Genomic DNA, 20116 nt, shown 5'->3' on the forward strand with positions numbered 1-20116 from the left:
CGCCAGAGCAGGAAACTGCACAGAGAGGGGACGACATACACAAACTAATTAGGAGAGACTTGTGGAACAGCTGGGTCTGATGAACTACAGGGTGAATCAGAAGGAAGAGGCGGTGACTAAGTGGGTGTGCAGGGTAAACAAAAACTGTAGAGTCCATGTGCTGAGCCACAGGAAAAAGACTGAGACTGTTACGAAGCGGGCCAGGCACTTCGGGTGGCGCAGCAGTCCGGGTTCGAATCTCAGTGCTGCTATCGGCCAGCCGTGCATCTGCACAGACACGATGGCTATGTCTAACATTGGTGGATGGCTGCAGTCTGTCCAGGGTATTCCTACCTTAACGTCAGGGACCAAAAGTCTGAGACTTTAAAGTCTACTTGAAGACCAAAGCAGATTGAGGAGTGCTGACTGTCATGGACCGACCTTTTTCCTTCCCTGTCAGCTGATCTAAACCCCATCCAGCATTTATGGGGGAACTAAAAGCCAACAGCATCAGACATGAGCCAAAACATTACGACCACCCCTTAAAATGCTGTCAAACAGCTCTGACCTTTCATAACAAACCCTACAAGACATCTGAAACCCTTGAGTCCTGTGGTATCCGGTACCAGGACATTACCTTCTGATCCTTCAACCTCTGTACCTGTAAGGTGCCATCCTGGTGCCAACTCTTCCACAGGTAAATAATGCACATGTGCAGAACCGTCCACATGATCTTGGAGAAAACAGGATTGGTCGAACCAGTCCACCTTCTTCCATTGCTCTGATGTATAGTTCAAGTGCCTGCATGTTAATTGTAGGTGCTTTTGTCAGTGGGTCGGAGCTAGCAGGGGTCTGAGAATACACAGCCCCAGTCAAAAGGGTTTGATGCTCTGTTGTGACACATTCACCTCATCACTAGTATTAAAATTATCTGCAGGTGCCCAGGTAGGATATTCCGCTAGCACACCAGCGCTGGGATTCTGAACTCTTCGAGTTCAAACCTCAGCTCTGCTTACGGTCAGCTGGGCGTCCCCTAGCGGGCATAAAGTCTGTCTAAGTGTCTAAAGTCTGCCCAGTGGGAAAAGACCAGACTGAACATGCGCAGGGTCTTCCACGCTGTGTAAGGACCCTGGTTGATAGCCTGAGGCGGAGATTAGTGCATGGCTGACCGTAAGTGTGGGCAAATAAGAAGGGGTCTGTGGACTGCACACGTGTCAGAGGGGGCATGAGGCAGGTAAATATACCCTCCTCGGACACGACCGGAGTTTCACGCAGTGGGAGACAAATTGACTGCTAAATTTGGAGAAAACGGAAAAAAATTTGTAAATAAAATAATAATAATATAAAAATGATCTGCAGTCTGAGCCACAGTAGCTCTTCTGTTGGTCAGTACCAGACGCCACTGTCTTCATGTCCTCTGTTCTAACGGGAAAAACTGGCCACAAGGCAGGAATACGCTGGACAGGACTCCAATCCATCACACACACACACACACTCCTGTTATTCGTTACCATTCTATCCGTGAAGGGTCTGGAAACTGTGAGTGTGGACTAGAACGTGTATTTTGTAAGACCAGTTCACGCCCCTTTGCTCTCTTAGCTTGTGTGTGTTTTTGAAAGCAGTTATCCACAGTGGTGAACCCGAGGTGTGTGTGTGTGTGTGTGTGTGTGTGTGAGACTGCATGTCCCCTGTGTGACCCCTGCTCTTGAGCTTGCTCCAGGCCCTTTATTAAGGGATTAGCGATCTGCTGGTTTTCCGTGTGGCATTGCCTCCTCTAGCGCCCGACACCTGGGTGCACGGGCACACACACACACACACACACTACTCACGCTATCTAGGTCAAAACCAAACGTAAACACACCCAGCATCGCTCGGCTCTCCGCACGATGGAGGGACCAAGGTCACAGCCGGGCCAGATCCACCCTGCCCGTTAGTTCTGCCCACCCTCACTGGGTCCTTCAACGGGATTGGCTGGGCGCGGATGCCATCTACCCACACGCTATATATAACTGGCTGTTTGGCTAACCTTTGGAACTGATCTGATAAGGAGGGCAGGGGAAAGGTTGCAACAACACTGAAGATTTCTGAAGAGGCCAATATTTTCCACCCACCTCTCGTTTTCCAGTCTTTCTTTTTGGTTTTATTCTTCCTTCCATCTCCTTCTCTCGCTCGCTTGCTCACTTTCCATCTCTCTCTCTCTCTCTCTCTGTACAAACTGCCATTACCTAAAAGGACTTACAGTGAAGAATAATTCATAAGCCTACAGCAACAAACAACCACATTTCTTACCCCATCCCAGAGGTGGAAGAGGGGTGTCCGTTCTGTTCACCATCCTTTACTCCACGTCTTCCTCTCTCTCGCTCTCTTGCTCTCTTTCCCTATTTCTTCTCTTTTTTCTCCACCACAGACCTTTTTATTTCCCGATATTATTGATGAGAGCAGTTTTTCATTAAGACACCCGCTGGACCAAAAGAGCTTTTTATGGTTTTGGCATCGGTTTCCATCTGCTCTTTGCTTAAGTGGACCTGAGAAGGTTCTAGATACAGAGGTGACTGAACCCATTTTAGGATTTCACTCAACATAAAAGCCGTTAGTCACACATCATACACCGGGCATGTGCAGAAAATCTGTACAAGATATACTTGCAAATCCGCTATCCAGACAGAATTAATTCCAGAAAACGGCATCACACATGAGCCAAAACATTAGGACCACGCCCTTGTATTTAGTTATTTTATTTATTAGGATTTTAACGGCATGTTTTACACACTTTGGTTACATTCCTGACAGGACAGGTAACTACTGGTTACTGGTTCAAGTCTTTAATGTCAAACACAGTTATGGACAATTTTGTATCTCTAGACACTTGCACGTCTTTGTACTGTGGGAGGAAACCAGAGCACCCGGAGGAAACCCACACGGACACGGGGAGACAGAAGGACCTGGGCTGCTCCACTTGGGAATCTAACCCAGGACCTTCTTGCTGTGAGGCGACAGTGCTACCCACCGAGTGCCAGTGCCACCCCACCCCCCTAGTATGCTGTCAAAACCGCTCTGAGCTGTCATGACTTTTTTAAATGTCTGAAACAAGTCCTGTTGTATCTGGTACCAGGACATTACCTACAGGTCCTTCAGCTAATGTGAGGTGGGTACCCACTATAGGCAGATAATGTGAAGTTTTTAGGCAACTGCATGCATGCCGGTGGGTGCATTTGATAGTCTGTGTCTCTCTTTAGACAGCAAAATATAAAAATACGCTGTAGGCGGCTGTTCCAAATTGTCTTTAGGTGAGTGAGTGAGTGTTTGAGGGAGTGAGTGAACGAGTGAGTGAGTGAGTAAATGAGTGAGAGTGAGTGAGTGAGTGTGTGTGAGTGAGTAAATGAGTGAGAGTGAGTGAGAGTGTGATTGAGTGAATGAGTGAGAGTATGTGAGTGTGTGAGTGAGTGAATGAGAGAGTGTGTGTGTAAGTGTGAGAGTGAGTGAATGAGCGAGTAAGTGAATGAGTGAGTGAGTGAATGAGAGAGTGTGTGATTGAGTGAATGAGAGAGTGTGTGTGTAAGTGTGAGAGTGAGTGAATGAGCGAGTAAGTGAATGAGTGAGTGAGTGAATGAGAGAGTGTGTGATTGAGTGAATGAGTGTGTGTGTAAGTGTGAGAGTGAGTGAATGAGCAAGTGAATGAGTGAGTGAGTGAATGAGAGAGTGTGTGAGTGAATGAGAGTGTGTGTGTGAGTGTGAGAGTGAGTGAATGAGCGAGTAAGTGAATGAGTGAGTGTGAGAGTCTGTGATTGAGTGAGTGAGTGAGTGAATGAGAGTGTGTGTGTGTGTGAGAGTGAGTAAGTGTGAGAGTGAGTGTGTGTGTGTGAGAGTGAGTGAATGAGCGAGTAAGTGAATGAGTGAGTGTGAGAGTCTGTGATTGAGTGAGTGAGTGAGTGAATGAGAGTGTGTGTGTGAGTGTGAGAGTGAGTAAGTGTGAGAGTGAGTGAGTGAGTGAGGGAGTGATTAAGTGAGTAAGTGAGTGAGTGTATTCCTGTGTTGCATCCAGTGTTTCTGGTTGGTGCAGGAACCACCACAACCCTGATCAGGATGAAGTGGTTATTAAAATGAATAAATGAATGCTCTGTGATGTTATAAAGCTGCTAAGTATACCAGGGGTCTGTGTGAAAACCTAGTGAGCTGCCTTGCTGCCTACTGCCTACCTGGGCAGCTGCCTCATTAGAGAGGATTCTAATAACATCAAACTCATGAGGCAGATTATTTAGACGCACTACTTAGGTAGCTTCAGGCCATTCAAACCAATGGACTGAGGCAACACAACCCACGAGCATGCCAGCTAACGTCTCCCTCTGTGTACCTACTTGTGCACCTTTATACGAATCAAAAAGTAATAAGAATTTATCAACATTTGAAAAGAACTCTGTTCATTGCATTCAGTTGTGCCGCAATGAATGCTGGGATTGCCTTCACCACTGAGGAAGCATCAGACACTCCCTCGTAATTCGGTTAGATTATCACTCAGAATTAAGGCACCTCAGTAGGAGCATTTTAAGGAATCTAAGAATTTAGACATGCCCTCTTCTCGGGAGCATAGGATGATGTAAAATGCATCTATGTAGAGAGATCATTTGAGCCACGTTTGTGTTAGACCCTGCTCCCACATGCCAAGACCAATAACTGAGCAGAAACACCTTCCACCCAGGGTTCAGAAGAGAGCGCCGGATGCCGGCACCACCCACACGTGCATGCATTTAAGCACGACTTGTTGGATGCTGACACAGCAGTAACGTGCAGATCTACGTGCTGGTGGTGTTGAGTATAATTGATATTATGTGAGCACTGACAGCTTAATTACACACCGTCTGATTCTTCAGAGCCTCGCTGGAAAAAAAGCTTTACACGGAAGGCGAAATGACCTCCTCCATCTCTCCTCCATCTCTCCCCTGTCTCCTCCATCTCTCCTCCATCTCTCCCCTGTCTCCTCCATCTCTCCTCCATCGCTCCCCTGTCTCCTCCATCTCGCCCCCACTCTCCTCCATCTCTCCTCCATCTCTCCCCTGTCTCCTCCATCTCTCCTCCATCTCTCCCCTGTCTCCTCCATCTCTCCTCCATCGCTCCCCTGTCTCCTCCATCTCGCCCCCACTCTCCTCCATCTCTCCTCCATCGCTCCCCTGTCTCCTCCATCTCGCCCCCACTCTCCTCCATCTCTCCTCCATCGCTCCCCTGTCTCCTCCATCGCTCCCCTGTCTCCTCCATCTCTCCTCCACTCTCCTCCATCTCTCCTCCCATCGCTCCCCTGTCTCCTCCATCTCTCCTCCACTCTCCTCCATCGCTCCCCTGTCTCCTCCATCTCTCCTCCATCGCTCCCCTGTCTCCTCCATCTCGCCCCCACTCTCCTCCATCTCTCCTCCATCGCTCCCCTGTCTCCTCCATCTCTCCTCCACTCTCCTCCATCTCTCCTCCATCGCTCCCCTGTCTCCTCCATCTCTCCTCCACTCTCCTCCATCTCTCCTCCAGCTCTCCTCCATCTCTCCCCTGTCTCCTCCATCTCTCCTCCATCTCTCCTCCACTCTCCTCCATCTCTCCTCCATCTCTCCTCCATTGCTCCCCTGTCTCCTCCATCTCTCCTCCATCGCTCCCCTGTCTCCTCCACTCTCCTCCATCTCTCCTCCATCGCTCCCCTGTCTCCTCCATCTCTCCTCCATCTCTCCTCCACTCTCCTCCATCTCTCCTCCATCGCTCCCCTGTCTCCTCCATCTCTCCTCCACTCTCCTCCATCTCTCCTCCACTCTCCTCCATCTCTCCTCCATTGCTCCCCTGTCTCCTCCATCTCTCCTCCACTCTCCTCCATCTCTCCTCCATCGCTCTCCTGTCTCCTCCATCTCTCCTCCACTCTCCTCCATCTCTCCTTCATCGCTCCCCTGTCTCCTCCATCTCTCCTCCACTCTCCTCCATCTCTCCTCCACTCTCCTCCATCTCTCCTCCATCTCTCCCCTGTCTCCTCCATCTCTCCTCCACTCTCCTCCATCGCTCCCCTATCTCTACTCTGTCTCCTCCATCTCTCCCGTCTCCTCCATCTCTCCTCCATCGCTCCCCTGTCTCCTCCATCTCTCCTCCACTCTCCTCCATCTCTCCCCTGTCTCTTCCAGCTCTCCTCCATCTCTACTTCATCTCTCCTTCAGCTCTCCTCCATCTCTCCTCCATTGCTCCCCTGTCTCCTCCATCTCTCCTCCATCTCTCCTTCATCTCTCCTCCATTGCTCACCTGTCTCCTCCATCTTTCCATCTCTCCTCCATCTCTCCTTAAGCTCTCCTCCATCTCTCCTCCAGCTCTCCTCCATCGCTCCCGTCTCTCCTTTGTCTCTCCTTCATCTCTCCTCCTCCAGCTTTCCATCTCTCCTCCGTCTCTGCTCAGTCTCTCTTCCCTCTCTCCTCCACCTCCCCTCCAGCTCTTCTCTATCTATCCTTCATCCGTCCTTCAGCTCTCCTCCATCTCTCCTCTCCTCCATCTTTCCTCCAGCTCTCCTCCAATCTCTCCTCGATCTCTCCTCCATCTCTCCTCTCCTCCATCTTTCCTCCAGCTCTCCTCCAGCTCTTCTTCAGCTCTCCCTCATCTCTCCTCCAGCACTTCTGTTGATGAATCTGAGACAGTTCACATTGTTTCTGATGCATCTATCCGGCGCTCCTTTGTGTTATGTTTAAAAGCAGATTTGGTGTGTGGAGGGTTGAGTAAAAGCAGGTCTTTGTTTAGGGTTTGGTTTAATAATCGTGAGTCACTCAGCGGATCCTCGTAGCCTTGTAACGTTTGCTTTGTGACTCAGTTCATTCGAGCTGGTGCGGATCTACCGGCGCTGCTGTCTCACTGCACGGATCATCAAACATCGTGAACTTTAATTCTGTTCATTATCAGGAGTAAAGAATAAAAGAACTAAATAGACACAGACTTCACAGTGAAGAGCCCGGGTGGCTCGGTGGGTAGCACTCTCGCCTCACAGCAAGAAGGTCCTGGGTTCGATTCCCAGGTGGGGTGGTCCGGGTCTTTTCTGTGTGAGGTTTGCATGTTCTCCCTGTGTCTGGGTTTCCTCCTGGAGCTCCGGTTCCCTCCCACAGTCCAAAGACGTGCAAGTTAGGTGATCCGGAAATACAAAATTGTCCATGACTGTTTGGTATTGAATGTGTAACCAGTAACTATCTATCTTGGGTTCAATTCCAAGGTGAATCAATCTGGGTCCTTTCTGTGTGGAGTTTGCATGTTCTCCCTGTGGGTTTCCAGGGAGCTCCAGTTTCCTCCCACAGTCCAAAGACATGCAGTTAGGCTAAGTGGAGATATTAAATTGCCCTAGGTGTGTGTGAGTGGGTTTGCCCTGTGGTAGACTGGCTACCTGTCCAGGGTGTTTCCCACCTTTTTCCCAGTGAAGCACAACCACCGCGACCCTGACCAGGATAAAGCGGTGGTAAAAACAGACAATAACTGAATGAATGATTATGGGTCATGGGTCATGGCTCACCACATTGTGCCTAACATTGCAAATAATTTAGTGCTTCACCATCTACTGGTCATATTAGAGTAAAAAGATTCAGGGAATCTGGAGAATTATCAGTGTAGGGAAGAGCAAGATGGGAAACCATCATGCTGCTGTGATAAATATAGCCAAGTTGGCTTTGGAGTTCTTCGGAAAACCGAAGTCACTAAACACAGTCTGTTTCCGAACTTTATATTAATGCCCCATTGTTTTAGAATGAAATATCGAACAAGCCCGTAGTCAGGTGTCCACATACTTTCGGCCGTTACCAGATGACCCGTTGATCTAACGCATGATTTTGTCTCTGTCTGTTTGTAGAGAACATCAAGGACGCCGGTCTGCCGAAAGTGTCAGTGAAGGCAGAGCCAATGGAGGTGGACCCCCCTACGGAAGTGGCCCCGCCCCCCTCTCACCTGCTAGGCTTCAGCACTTTAGGGGCATGTGAGAAGAAAAAGCCGATAGCCGGCCTCCCCGAGCCTCTGCCCCGCCCCCACAAAGACCTCTTCTCCCAAGACATATCAGTCAAAATGGCCTCCGAGCTGCTCTTCAAACTGTCTGGTGAGTGTGTGTGTGTGTGTGTGTGTGTGTGTGTTTGCCCTCTGTGGGCTCTCATCCGCTGGCTCAGCCTGGCCGCAGGGCGAGTGGATGTGTGTGAGGTGTTAAACCGTGTACGATTGAGCTTTCTACTCAAGAGCAGACAGAGGATTAGCTGAAGCAGGGCTGCCCCCGCTACTCGCTTTGCCGGTTGGCGTTCTCAGGTGAAATGCCACGCAGCACCACTGAAGCCAGAGAAAATCACACACACGTCCTCATGGATGCTATTCACGGTCCATTACAACAGCACAGGAGTGTGTGTGTGTGTGTGTGAGCCCTCTCCACTGAAGGCCTGTCCTCTGTTTGTTTGCTTCCCGAGCGTCCTGGCTCAGACTCGTTTGCGTACGGTACGTCCTTTTCTCTCCTCGCCTTGACCACCGTCGTCCCTCTTGCAGTCTCCCTGCATCTCCTGCCGCATCGTCATGGCAACGTAGAGAGCCCTCTCATCCTCTTTGTGTCATGTGATGCCGAGTGTCGAGGAGAAGGAGCCTAGGAAGTGGCACCCGAAGAGCAGGGTCATTACCATCACCCTCCGGCAAATGAAGAGAAAACAGAACTGCCTGTATCGTCCAGCTGCAAAACATCAGCTTGATTTTCTCATGTGCATGGTGCCACCTACCTGAACCAAAAGATGCTGGTTGTATCGTGATCAAAACAATATTACACAAAGCAAATGTGAGTGGAACAACTATTGGTTTTTTATGTCATTGTCAAGGTCCAGACCGGTCTGGTTTAAACACAAAACACTGGAAGCAAGAAAGAAACACCATGGACCCACTGCAACCATGAACAGGATAAAAAACCTTCTTTCAAACCTGTTCAACTGTTCTTGATGGGGACCATTAATATAGTTTTAAATAGATAAATGTAACATTGGAAATAATAACAATAATAATAATAATAATAATAACAAAAAAATAAAATAATAATAACAATAATAATAATAACAATAATAACAATAAAAATAATAATAGTAATAACAATAAAAGTGATGATGATAATAATAATAATAATAATAAAAATAATAATATAATTATTAATAATAATAATAATAATAATAATAATAATAATAATTAATAATAACAATAATAATAATAATAAATATAATAATAGTAATAACAATAATATAATAATAAAAATGATAATAATAATACAAATGATAATAATAATAATAATAATAGTAATAACAATAAAAGTGATAACAACAATAATAATAAAAATAATAATAATAATCATAATCATAATAATAACAAAAAAGTGATAATAATAATAATGATAATAATAATAACAATAATAATGATAATAATAATAAGTATTATATTATAACAATACAAGTGATAATAAAAACAATAATGATAATGATAATAATAATAATGATAACAATAGTAATAATAACAACAATAATACTAATAATAGTAATAATAATAATAATAATAGTAATAATAACAATAATAATAATAATATAATAAAATAATATAATAATGATAACAGCAACAATAATAATAATAATAACAATAATAATAATAACAATAATAATATTAATAATAATAATAATAACAATAATAATAATAATAATAACAATAATAATAATAATAATAATAAAGAATAATATGAAGTTAATAGCACACAATGTATTGTTTTCAGTCTACTTGAATTTTGAAGTCTACCAATTTGAAGTTCCTGTCTTACCCTACATTCAGACCGGCAGCAAAGTGACACAACACAGCCGATGACGATTTCCGGCAACAGGAGACAGATCGAACGTTAGCGCCACAAAGAAGTTGAACGAAGTTTAACTGTATGCAAGTTAGGAGCAATTGAGCAAAGCAGTACATGCTTTATCTCCACTTCGTGAAACAGTACACTCCTTTTTTAGAGAGCTGGAGGAGAAAAACATTGTCACTGTATCAAACGTACACAAATAGACAGCAGCGATTGCAGTCTACGCAGCGGTAGCTCAGTGGTTACCTTACTGGACTACAACCCAGAAGGTTGCCATTTCAAGCCACACCATCACCAAGTTGCCACTGTTGTGCCTCTGAGCAAGCCCCTTAACCCTCAATTGCTCAAGTTGTACTTGATTACAATCATAAATCGTAAGTCTGAGCCGTACTGCACTGGAGAATCCATGGTGTGAGGGATGGGGTTGTGGTGGGGTCACAATTTTTCAAGTTGTTAAACAAGATCATTAACCAAATCAGGTTGAGAATCTCTGATTTAGAGCAACAAACATGCAATAACAGCAGCAATCAGACATTTATTTCTCATGTGTTTGTTTTGCTGTATTGCTGACTAATAAACCATCTGCACCGGGTTCAAACGAAGGGTAGAAAACACTGTGGTTTTCAGAACAGCTCTTTGTTTCTGCTGTTTAACATGCACAGTTTAACCGGAGTGACCTTCCTGTTTTCTGTTACAGAGAAAGTAAGCAAAGCTAACGAAAACAAAGACAGCGCATCGTTCGGCATGACCAGGTGACACTCACACCCACTTTCACTCTTTCATTATTTCATTACACTGCGTATTAGGGGAAAATGTTCCATTGTTGCTTTCTGTCCTGCTGCAGCCCTTTCCTAGATGACCGCTTTAGACAATCGCCATTCAGCTCGCGCTCCAAGAGCTCATCTCCAGCCGAGGCCGGTTCTTCTACTCGAGGAGTCCAGCAGCAAGGTATGTCCTGTCCATGCATACAGTGTCAGATTAAATGAAAGAGTTCATGCGCTATGGCACATTACATGGCATGGTGGCTGTGTGGGTAGCACTGTCGCCTCACAGCAACAAGATCCTGGGTTCGATCCCCAGGTGGGGTGATCTGGGTCCTTTCTGTGTGGAGTTTGCATGTTCTCCCCGTGTCTGTGTGGGTTTACTCCGGGTGCTCCGGTTTCCTCCTACAGTCCAAAGACATGCAAGTGAGGTGAATTGGAGACACTAAAATGTCCATGACCGTGTTGGATATAACCTTGTGAACTGATGAATCGTGTGTAATGAGTAAATAATGTTCCTTTCATGAATGTAACCAAAGTGTAAATCATGACGTTAAAATCCTAATAAACAAACAATATTGGGTTTAGAATATTGGGAAGGTCCAGACTATGCCACTTGTTGTGGAGGAATGCCACTGGACTGCACATAGCCCTGACCCTTACTCTACTGCAGGGTCTTTCAAATCCTAAGGGTCGCGAGCCAAATAATGGGTCACAGAGAAAAAAAAAATAATAATAATTAAACAAATTTTAACAGCACAAACACGAAATTAACTTGTACGTGACTGTCCCCTTGTGGAGGCTTTATGTTACATCTTGTAATCCACAGTGGGACCAGAATGTGCAGAGCAGAGACAGTAAGATGCATTGTTTGTGTTGACTGGGTCGTGTTAAAAATTATGGACATAATGTGGGTTGCTTGAAAAAAAGTTGATTAACTGAACACCTTTGGAATGAATTGGAGTGTTGACTGTAGGTCTGTTCAGCCAACATCAGTCTCTGACTGATGCTCTTTTGACTGAATGGGCACAAACTCCCACAGACACGCTGCAAATTGTTGTGGAATGCCTGACCAGAAGAGTGGAGACTGTTATAGTGGCAAAAGCAGGGATGTAATGGGATGCCCAACAAGCTCATGGTCAGGTGTCTATTGTTTTAGTTCTTACTTTTACCATTATTGAATTAATTATGCAGATGCTTTTGTGCAAAACAACTTGCAGTTGTGATTAAATACAATCCAAGCAGATGAGTATTCAGGGCCTTGCTCAAGAGCCCAACTGTGGCATCCTTTTGATCACTAGTGTCCAAGTATTTTAACCACTGAACTACGATTGCCCGCTGTGTGCTAGTTAAAGACAGTTGCAGCAAATGTCATGACTCTTCGGTAACGTTCATATAGACTCTCTATGCTCTCGTTGCTCCAGTTTGAAGTGCTAAATCGAGTTTATTAATGCACAGCTCATGTATGAGTGACCACTAGGGGTGTAACGATACATCGTTTCACGATGCATCGCGATGCAAAAATGTAGCGATGTGCATCGTGGACATCTGCGCGATTGTACGAGTGCACGTACGTTCTGTAATTTATTAGTGATGGGTCGGTCGCGAACAATCCGGCTCTAAGAGTCGGCTCTTTAAAGTGAACGACGGGATCCGGAGCCGATTCGTGTTTTTTTTCCGGGTTTTTTTTTTTCGTTAAAGCCACACGTGATTGGTCAAGATGCGTGGTGACGTTTGTGTGTTTACACTGAGCAGGAGGGGCGGGGTTACATACACACACACACACGGACACCGTGCACATGAACAGGAGGGAGAGAGAGAGAGAGAGAGAGAGTGAGAGAGCACTTGATGAAGTTTTACATTGCGCTTTACGTAGCCAGACATTACACGCTGGAAAGGTGAGGAAAATGAGTGACAGGAAACAGTAAAGTTTGGACACGAGGAACCACTTTAACAGAGAAGTTCAGACCCACTGAGACCCACATGTTATACATGTCACTGTGTATTGTAGCAACATCTGTCCCCTCAGAGAGAATCTTTTCCAAAACATGGCAGATCATAACAGAAAGGAGAAACAGGATCAACCACTCAAAGATGAGCTCGGTTTTTCTGAATGTTAATCTTCACTAAATACTTACAAATACTGTCACCTAGATGCTGCTTTTTCTTTTGCACATTTTCATTTATATTTTGTTGAGTGATGCTTTGTTGATGTGTTCTTTCACTCTAGATGCAAATTTACAAGTAATATACACAATCAGACCTTTTGGTCTAATTGAGATTGGTCTTTGTTTTTGTATTTTATAATTTATTGTTGTAGCACTCTGTTCCATGTTGAGTATATAAATAAAGCCATTTAAATAATAAACAATTTTTTTTACATTAGTAATTCATTTTACATGTAATTTGTTAATACATTAGTTCAAGCAACAAATAAAATTTGTTTAAAGACTCAGCTCAGCTCAATGAGCTTGTTTGATTACTTTGATTTTCAATTTAAGATGGCAATAAGTAACTTAAATTTGGTAAACCTGTTAGGTTACAGTAAAGTACTCTGTTCTTGGTAATTACCTTTAATTGCAAGGGACTGAAGTTTTTTTTTTGTTTAAAAAATGTACAAGAAAATGTGCATTGTTTTGCACTGTTTACACTTCAAAAAAAAAAATCGTGAGAAAATCGAATCGTGAGCTCAGTATCGTGAATCGAATCGAATCGTGAGCAGAGTGTATCGTTACACCCCTAGTGACCACTGTATTCCAGAACTGTAATTAGCATTAACGTTCGGTCCAACAATGCCACAAATCATTTTTATACACCTGTTATCAAAAACTGTGACTGAAACACCCAAACATAATAAATAGGAGGGGTGTCCAGATACTTTTGGCCATTTAATGTATTTTATAAATAGTGCAAGAACTTAAAATGAAACCAGGTGAGGCATTAGGGCACGTCTGCTGCGGTACCTACTTCTATTAATTTCACTTTAACCCAAAATGAATGAGCTTCCTCATCTGGTATTGTCACTACCTTTGGCCCTCACTGGTATCCTAACTTTGGCATGCTGGATATGAATCTGCAGCCCACTGCCAGACGTCGAGGCTTCATATGCATGCCCAGCCCCAAGGCCTTGGCACTGGGCAGCTGTGCCGTGTGTGTCCCCTTTCGTCCTGCCTCTTTGGCAAAGGGTAATTAGTGAGTGCCAGCCTGGCCCATTTCCCTCCACCAGTTAATGAAATAATGATTGGCTTGTCCATGTCCAGGGCGCCCTGAGAGTTAATTCACACATACGCACACACGCACACACACTGTACACTACTGAAGTTTTCTCTTTCCTTTTCTATCTCATCCTGTCTATGTGATTTTTTTAAATGGTTCGCACCTTTGTGACCCGTGTGGGTAGAAACACCCACAATACATTCAGCACATAGAACTTTTACACACTTTGTTTTATTTTTGCAATGATCGAAGTGTAAAAATGCAGCTTTTATTTGGAAAGTGTTTTTAGGTGCTGCACATGTGTTACTTTCTCACTGTAGTTGTGTAAAAAGTGTTTGCTTGACATTGTTCTTATATTTTTTTATTAGATTTTGTTTCTTTTTAGTCGGTTTCCAGTATGTTCTTGTCATTTCTGGAATTGTCTTTTCATTTATTTAGGGAGCTCAGGTGGCGTAGAGGTAAATCACATCCTTAGTGGCGATATCGGACGGTCGGGCATCTAGATACAGAAATTATCAGCTGAGGGGCGGCACAGTGGCGCAGTGGGCACCGCTGTCATGTCACAGAAAGAACAACCTGGGTCAGATTCCCCGTCCGGGCAGCCAGGATCCTTTCTGTGTAGAGTTCTGTGTGCATGTTCTCCCTGTGTCCAAATGCTTTTTAAAAACATCCAGTCTGGCCAAGTGAAGATACTAAAAATTGCCATAAGTGTTTGTGTATATATGTGTGTGTGTGTGTGTGTGTCTACCCTGACTGGCGACGTGTTGGGGTGTTTTCTGACATGCACACACACACACACATTGAGAGAAACATGAGGTAGCCAATCAACCCTCTTCATGTTTTTGGGAAACCCAACAACAAAGAGGAAACTCACATAGACATGAAAGGACATTCCAAACTTCTCATGGACAGGTACTCAAACATATATACAGTGTATCACAAAAGTGAGTACACCCCTCACATTTCTGCAAATATTTCATTATATCTTTTCATGGGACAACACTATAGACATGAAACTTGGATATAACTTAGAGTAGTCAGTGTACAACTTGTATAGCAGTGTAGATTTACTGTCTTCTGAAAATAACTCAACACACAGCCATTAATGTCTAAATAGCTTGCAACATAAGTGAGTACACCCCACAGTGAACATGTCCAAATTGTGCCCAAATGTGTCGTTGTCCCTCCCTGGTGTCATGTGTCAAGGTCCCAGGTGTAAATGGGGAGCAGGGCTGTTAAATTTGGTGTTTTGGGTACAATTCTCTCATACTGGCCACTGGATATTCAACATGGCACCTCATGGCAAAGAACTCTCTGAGGATGTGAGAAATAGAATTGTTGCTCTCCACAAAGATGGCCTGGGCTATAAGAAGATTGCTAACACCCTGAAACTGAGCTACAGCATGGTGGCCAAGGTCATACAGCGGTTTTCCAGGACAGGTTCCACTCGGAACAGGCTTCGCCAGGGTCGACCAAAGAAGTCGAGTCCACGTGTTCGGCGTCATATCCAGAGGTTGGCTTTAAAAAATAGACACATGAGTGCTGCCAGCATTGCTGCAGAGGTTGAAGACGTGGGAGGTCAGCCTGTCAGTGCTCAGACCATACACCGCACACTGCATCAACTCGGTCTGCATGGTCGTCATCCCAGAAGGAAGCTGGGAAAGCCCGCAAACAGTTTGCTGAAGACAAGCAGTCCAAGAACATGGATTACTGGAATGCCCTGTGGTCTGACGAGACCAAGATAAACTTGTTTGGCTCAGATGGTGTCCAGCATATGTGGTGGCGCCCTGGTGAGAAGTACCAAGACAACTGTATCACAGTCAAGCATGGTGGTGGTAGCATCATGGTCTTGGGCTGCATGAGTGTTGCTGGCACTGGGGAGCTGCAGTTCATTGAGGGAAACATGAATTCCAACATGTACTGTGACATTCTGAAACAGAGCATGATCCCCTCCCTTCGAAAACTGGGCCTCATGGCAGTTTTCCAACAGGATAACGACCCCAAACACAACCTCCAAGATGACAACTGCCTTGCTGAGGAAGCTGAAGGTAAAGGTGATGGACTAAACCCAATTGAGCACCTGTGGCGCATCCTCAAGTGGAAGGTGGAGGAGTTCAAGGTGTCTAACATCCACCAGCTCCGTGATGTCATCATGGAGGAGTGGAAGAGGATTCCAGTAGCAACCTGTGCAGCTCTGGTGAATTCCATGCCCAGGAGGGTTAAGGCAGTGCTGGATAATAATGGTGGTCACACAAAATATTGACACTTTGGGCACAATTTGGACATGTTCACTGTGGGGTGTACTCACTTATGTTGCCAGCCATTTAGACATTAATGGCTGTGTGTTGAGTTATTTTCAGAAGACAGTAAATCTACACTGCTATACAAGTTGTACACTGACTACTCTAAGTTATATCCAAGTTTTATTTCTATAGTGTTGTCCCATGAAAAGATATAATAAAATATTTGCAGAAATGTGAGGGGTGTACTCACTTTTGTGATACACTGTATATACACAACATAAATTTATTTATGTAAACTTCCCATCATCTAGGTGGCAGCACACTGCATAAAGTCATACAGACGCAGGTCAAGATCTTCATAAATTATACATCAAAAAAGGGAGGGGGTGATCTGAACTTTGGACTTTGAGGGGGGTGATCTGAACTTTGGACTTTGAGGGGGGTGATCTGGATTTTGGACTTTGAGGGGGGTGATCTGGATTTTGACTGGCATGGTTTAATTATAGTCAGAAACTGCTGATGGTGTGACACGGTGGCTCAGTGGGTAGCACTGTCGCCTCACAGCAAGAAGGTCCTGGGTTCGATCCCCAGGCGGTCTGGGTCCTTTCTGTGCAGAGTTTGCATGGGTTTCCTCCGGGAGCTCCGGTTCCCTCCCGCAGTGCAGCTCAGGTGGCACTGTGGTAAAACACATGCTGAACACATCGTATCGAGTCTCAGCTCTGCCTGCCAGCATAGTTATGATTTATTTACATTACATTTACATTTTCAGCATTTAGCAGACACTTTTATCCAAAGCAACTTACAGTCTATGCAGTCCGGTGTTTGAATCAGCAACCTTATGCGTACTAGTCCAGTACCTTGACTGCTAGGCTACAACTGATTCACTCATGTCAACACGGGACAGAATCAATAAAGGAGTGTTTCGGGTGCCCGAGGGATCTACTGCAGCTGAGATTTCAGGTTTGAATCTCAACTATTATGGAGTCTGCTACCACCCCTGCCCTCACTCTTATGCCTCGGTGGTGCAAGCAGCAGAGGTATAACATTCAGGGGAATTGGATTTGGAAGAAAAGGTGTGAAACTGTAAAGAAAAAAAAACATTTCCAACACCTTGTGGAATCTGTACCACAAAAATTGTAGCTGTTGTAGGAGCAAAGTCCTACCCACAAAGATCTGGGCTGTACATGAAGCATTGGCATGTCCTTACTCCTTCCTGTCTCAGGTCAGACTGCTCCATTAGTGCCACCATTAAATGATGCCAATTAAGCCATTAGGCACTTGAAGCACGTATACTTGAGCATCTATTAACCAGCCCGGCTCAGTGGGGTCACAACATTATCAACCTTGTCACCTAAACTCAGGGACATTCAGCTTTTAGTTTTTATTAGCAGAAGTAGATGTTTTGAGAAACTTACAGACTCAGCAGCTTACATGAGCTAACAGAGGAAAGTAGATCACCCAGTTTGATTCCAGACAGTGCATTGTAGCAAAGCTTGGTACCATACTGAATATTCTCACTCTGCATTATAGCTTAGAAGGTCGTCTGATCCGCCAAGTTATAACATCCGCAGTTGAGTTGAATTGAAAGTCACGTCATCTCTAATATGGAGGATACTACAGGAAAGAACATAAACAACAGAAAACCTGTCTACTTCACAAACTGAGCATATACATGTTAATAATGACACAACAACTGCCCTCAGAAAACCATTGGAAGAAGCACAAAATGAAGAACTAGTGTTTTTCAGGCTTGGAAGAGCAGAGTGTTTTAAAAAAAATTCTCTTTTGCTCTCTCTGTGTGGGTGCGTGCGTATGTGTGTATACACATAGTGTTTGGAGTTTGTATGTTCTCCCTGTGTCTGTGTGGGTTTCCACTGGGTGCTCCGGTTTCCTCCCACAGTACAAAGACATACAGTCAGGTTAATTGGAGCTACTATGTCCAGGGTCTTTCCTACCCCTGCCTGATGAACCCGTTTAAAAACAGTCATTTTTTTAGCCGCTCAGGTGGCGCAGCAGTAAAAACACATGCTGAAACCAGAGCTGGGATCTCGAATACATCGTATCGGATCTCAGCTCTGCCTTGCTGGCTGAGGCTGAGCGGCCACATGAACAACGATTGGCCTGTTGTTCAGATATGGGGGGGACTAAGCCGGATGGGGTCTCTCTCCCATGACTAATGCAATTACGACCTCTGCTGGCTGATTGATGGCGCCTGCACAGAGATGAGAAAAGAGTGCTCTCAGGGTGTGTCAGTATTAAACACGCATCATAAAAGTTTAAAGATATGCAGATGAGATCCTAAACTGGAGTTTGATACTGGTTCGACTGCTCTGCCATCACACTGATGTTGCAAAAAAGAAGGTAGAACCATTAAAAAAGCTACAATGCAACATGATTCACACATAATACTTAGAGGAAAAACTACATTATATTAATGTGTTATCCATTACACATGAAAGTGAAACAATTCAATCAGTGCTGTGTTACATCACACAACATGAGTGCTTGTTGACTGGTTCATGGTCTCTCACATCACTTTGCAAGCAGCCCTGTCAAAAAGAAACTGGATCAAAACAGTAGCGAGGTCTAAGTGCTTGCCTGTCTCGTTATCTTAGAAGACTTTCTGAGAAAACAAATGAATCATTCAAACTAATAATGTACATATATTTGGGAGACCCCCTATTTTCCCTGAAAATAACCATGCAGTGTGACACATTTAGTCTGTTCAAAAAACTAGTGAGCTGCCTTGCTGCCTAGTGCCTACCTGAGAGGTAGAGAGTAGAGAGGATTCTAATAAGACATCAAACTTATATGGCAGATTATTTAGACGCACTACTTAGATGGCGATTACATTACCGCAGTTTTAGCTTACTAAGCTAACACAGTTAGCCTCGGGCCATTCAAACCAATGAGCTGAGGCGGCACAACCCACTAGCATGCCAGTTAACGTCTCCCTCCGTGTACCGTCGGTTAAATCAGGGGTCACCAACCCCGTGAGTCGCCCGCAGGGCATGTTCGAAAATAGCACTAGTGACTATAGAGCTCCGTCTAAAAACTAGATTTGTGTTTCTGTTCTTTTTGAATCAATAACACTTGCATTGATGTATATTTGAGAATGACAATAGTTTCACAATGATCGTTAGGAATGTGGAGAGACACTTCAGTACGTGTTACAAAAACTTCCATGTACATTGCAGCTTTATTTAAATCGTGCATAATTGATCATTTGTACAAACATGGGACCGAGTTCATGATTTGTTCTAAAACGTTACAAAGAAAGTGGTAAGTACAAACGGAACATGATTTGAAGATGTGACTGTTAATGATTTCCAAAAAAATGGTACAGAAGTGATCAATTGTAAAAAAAAAAAAAAAATTTTGTGATGTTGATCAAAATGCAAGAAATGTGCCTCATTCATACAAAACTGTCAAAAACAATATTTACAAAAATATCAGATGTGATAGCTCTGACTTTCAAATATTGAAACAGATTTAGATTAATAGAGATAAATAATGTTACATGCTGAAATGTATCTGTTTCCTACCATGGTAAATCATTGTTAAGACTCTTCTTATATATGAATATTTATAATAATAATAATAATAATATTAATAATAACATAATTGAAGGTGAACTGTGCAACTTTATGTTATTCAGAAAGTTTGTATCAAACAAGTAGCCCTTCGTATAATTCAGTACCCTTGAAGTAGCTCTCGGTCTCGAAAAGGTTGGTGACCCCTGGGTTAAATTGTCCCTGACAAGCCATAATTTGCAAATAAATGACACTTGTGCACCTTTATATAAATTAAAAATCAATGAGAATTTATTTACATTTGAAAAGAACTCCGTTGGTTGTTCTGCATTTGTCCACCATATTTGTAATTTTTTGTGAGAAAAGTTGTGCCGGACTGAATGCTGGGATTGCCTTTACTGCTAAGGAAGCATTGTATGCTCAGTCAGATCATTCAGTCAAATTAGAACTTTGAAATAAGGCACCTTAGTAGGCAGCATTTTAGGGTATCTTAGAAATCAAACAGCCTTCCTCTCGAGAGAGTATGACATAAAATGGGTCTATGTAGAGAGC

At 44.1% G+C, this 20116-nt stretch overlaps 1 protein-coding gene across 2 annotated transcripts in view; it reads left to right on the forward strand.

The window, feature by feature from the left end:
* Positions 1-20116, forward strand: part of znf827 (zinc finger protein 827) — a 171765-nt gene that overhangs the window by 122113 nt on the left and 29536 nt on the right. For both annotated transcript variants that reach the window (XM_062995273.1, XM_062995272.1), the window contains exons 6-8: positions 7814-8053; positions 10509-10563; positions 10656-10759. In XM_062995273.1, coding sequence (XP_062851343.1) covers positions 7814-8053; positions 10509-10563; positions 10656-10759 — 399 coding nt within the window. The remainder of the gene's footprint in view (positions 1-7813; positions 8054-10508; positions 10564-10655; positions 10760-20116) is intronic.

Source organism: Trichomycterus rosablanca, chromosome 5 (genome assembly GCF_030014385.1).
Source record: "Trichomycterus rosablanca isolate fTriRos1 chromosome 5, fTriRos1.hap1, whole genome shotgun sequence".
Classification (NCBI taxonomy): domain Eukaryota; kingdom Metazoa; phylum Chordata; class Actinopteri; order Siluriformes; family Trichomycteridae; genus Trichomycterus; species Trichomycterus rosablanca.